The following is a 2,477-nucleotide window of genomic DNA, read 5'->3' on the forward strand; positions in this document are numbered from 1 at the left end:
GGGACAGATCCAGCCGGGGACAGGTCAGCAAAACCCGGAACCGGGGACGTCTGGTCCCCCTATCTTAATCATTAATGATGCAGAGACATTACTGCCCCGCTGTGTGGGAGCGCAACGTCACTTCTGACTCGAGCTAACTTTGTCCAAGAGATTAGTTTTATTTTCACTTGACACCACTAGAAAAGCATCGGGCTGCACAGTTAATCGCAATTTAATCGAAATCGCATTGTGGGCTGGTGCAATATCCACATCGAAGGGATCGAGGGGCAATAGTTGTTAAAGGAACAGTATGTGTCAAACCCTTTGAATTTAGCGTCACTTACTCCACCAGCTCCAGAACGTCTGCAGAGTCATTAGGTTTCCATTAAAGTCCATGTGTGTACTTCCACTGACTGCGTCCCAGCTCCGGCGGTCCCCTGCCCTCCGGAGCAGATAGAGCTCCTATTTTTTCCGGATGCCGGAGAGCTCCGCAGAAACTAGTCCGATAGTGCGGGACAGGAAGTCGAGCACAGAAACAAAAAATAACATCCACTAAATTTTGAAAATAAAACACACCCTGCTCACGGCGGATCCTATACCTTGAAAATGTCATAACAACAGACCTGAAGTCAACAGGTCTGAGGTTTTGCGGTTCTGTTTATAGAAACTACATTCTGTTACATCGCACGATCATACGGGAATTTGCGAGATCTCGAGGGTCCTCGGGACTTCAGCTGTCGCCATAGCTGTTACGCAACAAACCCAGACCTGGGGGGTACTGACGGACGGGGGGGCACGGCGCAGACTTGGAGTCGTTTCGCAGTTGGTGGAAATCCGGAGTAAGAGGAAAGTTAATGGTGGTTTAGAGCTTTGTAATGTAAAATAAAGCCACGCTAGAGCTCCGCTTAATTCAATTCAATTCAGTTCCCTAGCTTACTGTGCTCCAAGGCTGCTGAGCTTTTGGAAACCAGAACGTGTGCATATTAAATTGGGAAGAAATGATTGGAATTTAAACCCAAATCCTCCAAAAGATTCCAATAAAGAAACGATTCTACTGGAATCGTAATCCATGTAGGAATCGGTTCTCGATGCCCAACCCTGCTTTTGTTTGGGACACTTTAATCATTTAAATGTGTTTTTCATAGAAAATGATACAAAAACGATCATTCCCTCCAACATCGTGAATCATATCGCAATCACAGTATCAGTCAAAATAATCACAATTACATATTTTCCTTCTATCGTACAGCGCTAATCGACCCCAGCTACTTCTCCTTTAAGCCTGTCTGTTTTCAGCACATGACGATACTAACGTGTCATGGCTCTTGTTTTTCAGGGCGATTTGCAGATTCTCATGAAATATCGGAGCTAGGTAAGTAAAAGTCAACGTTTTTCAAAGCCAGTTATCTTATCACAGATATATAAGATGAAGTATCAGCTCAAATGTAAGTTTCAATACAGAAATACACAAACCTGCACTACTCACAACCCTTCTCCCCCCTCTGCCCTCAATTACATAAACATCCTGGACTTTGGAGCCAAAATGGCTGCCTTGCACTACTCCACTTGCACACTTTGCAACTTGTTGTTGTTGTCCGGTTGTCCTGAAAACACTTGGGAACACATTTCTGCTGCTCATACATAACCGGCACCACTATGCTACCGCCTGACTTGTTGCACTATTATATCATATTGACTGTCGACCGTATGCATAATTGCACATTTTTAACTCAAATTTTGCTGCTCTTATTTTCCTCATTGTATATGTCTTCTTATTTTTACTTTTTATATTGTTTACTTGAATGTTATGTTTGCCTGTGGACCTAATTGGTAAAATATGTCTTGTCTCCACCGTGGGATGGAGGGAAACGTAATTTCGATCTCTTTGTATGTTTTGACGTGAAGAAATTGACAATAAAGCAGACTTTGACTTCAGAAATGTGTAATCAGCTGTCATATCGATGTTCTCATAACTATTTTAACAGAGTCATTCAGACACTAAATGTAGTATTTGCATGTGAAATAGTTTTGGCCCCCAAAAAAAGGAGAATTCAAAGATTCAAGACCTCTGTTGGTGGCTTTGTGTCTTCTCCAGTGTACTCCGCCTCCAATCTCCTGGTGCTCTTCAACGACAGCATTCTGCGCAAAGGGCGGAGATGTGCCTTCCCCGTGGTGAGCACCGCCCGATGGAGCTCCGACCGTCTCAGACCGCATTCACAGAAATAAGTGCTTGCTGCATGTATACAAACTTCTAACCCAAAAATGTGTCACAAAGGAGAGAACAATGTGGCCAAAGAGTAAAGAAACCAGCCGCGGTTTTACCAGCTGGAGGAATAATCAGAAAGATCTTAACTCGTTTTCTAGTAAGGCAAGGCAGCTTTATTTCAGCAACAGGGCAATTCAAAGTGATTTACTCAAAATCAGTTAAACAGATAAAAAAAATCACAAAACAGATAAAACACAAGTGTAAACTTGAGACTACCTTCCCACTAACTAGT

At 43.0% G+C, this 2,477-nt stretch overlaps 1 protein-coding gene and 1 long non-coding RNA gene across 2 annotated transcripts in view; one reads left to right on the forward strand and one right to left on the reverse strand.

Annotated features, from left to right (window-relative positions):
• LOC116685789 (peroxisomal membrane protein PEX16) overlaps window positions 1–2,477 on the forward strand; it is a 14,340-nt gene that overhangs the window by 1,548 nt on the left and 10,315 nt on the right. The window contains exons 2-3 of the mRNA XM_032510728.1: window positions 1,316–1,351; window positions 2,075–2,151. Of these exons, the coding sequence (XP_032366619.1) occupies window positions 1,316–1,351; window positions 2,075–2,151 (113 nt within the window). The remainder of the gene's footprint in view (window positions 1–1,315; window positions 1,352–2,074; window positions 2,152–2,477) is intronic.
• The window catches only part of LOC116685802 (uncharacterized), a 3,188-nt gene continuing 1,674 nt past the window's right edge, over window positions 964–2,477 (reverse strand). The window contains exons 2-3 of the long non-coding RNA XR_004331049.1: window positions 1,459–1,472; window positions 964–1,077 (exon numbers count right to left, since the gene is read on the reverse strand). This is a non-coding gene — a long non-coding RNA (uncharacterized LOC116685802). The remainder of the gene's footprint in view (window positions 1,078–1,458; window positions 1,473–2,477) is intronic.

The sequence above is a fragment of the Etheostoma spectabile genome, unplaced genomic scaffold, assembly GCF_008692095.1.
Source record: "Etheostoma spectabile isolate EspeVRDwgs_2016 unplaced genomic scaffold, UIUC_Espe_1.0 scaffold270, whole genome shotgun sequence".
NCBI classification, from domain to species: Eukaryota; Metazoa; Chordata; class Actinopteri; order Perciformes; family Percidae; genus Etheostoma; species Etheostoma spectabile.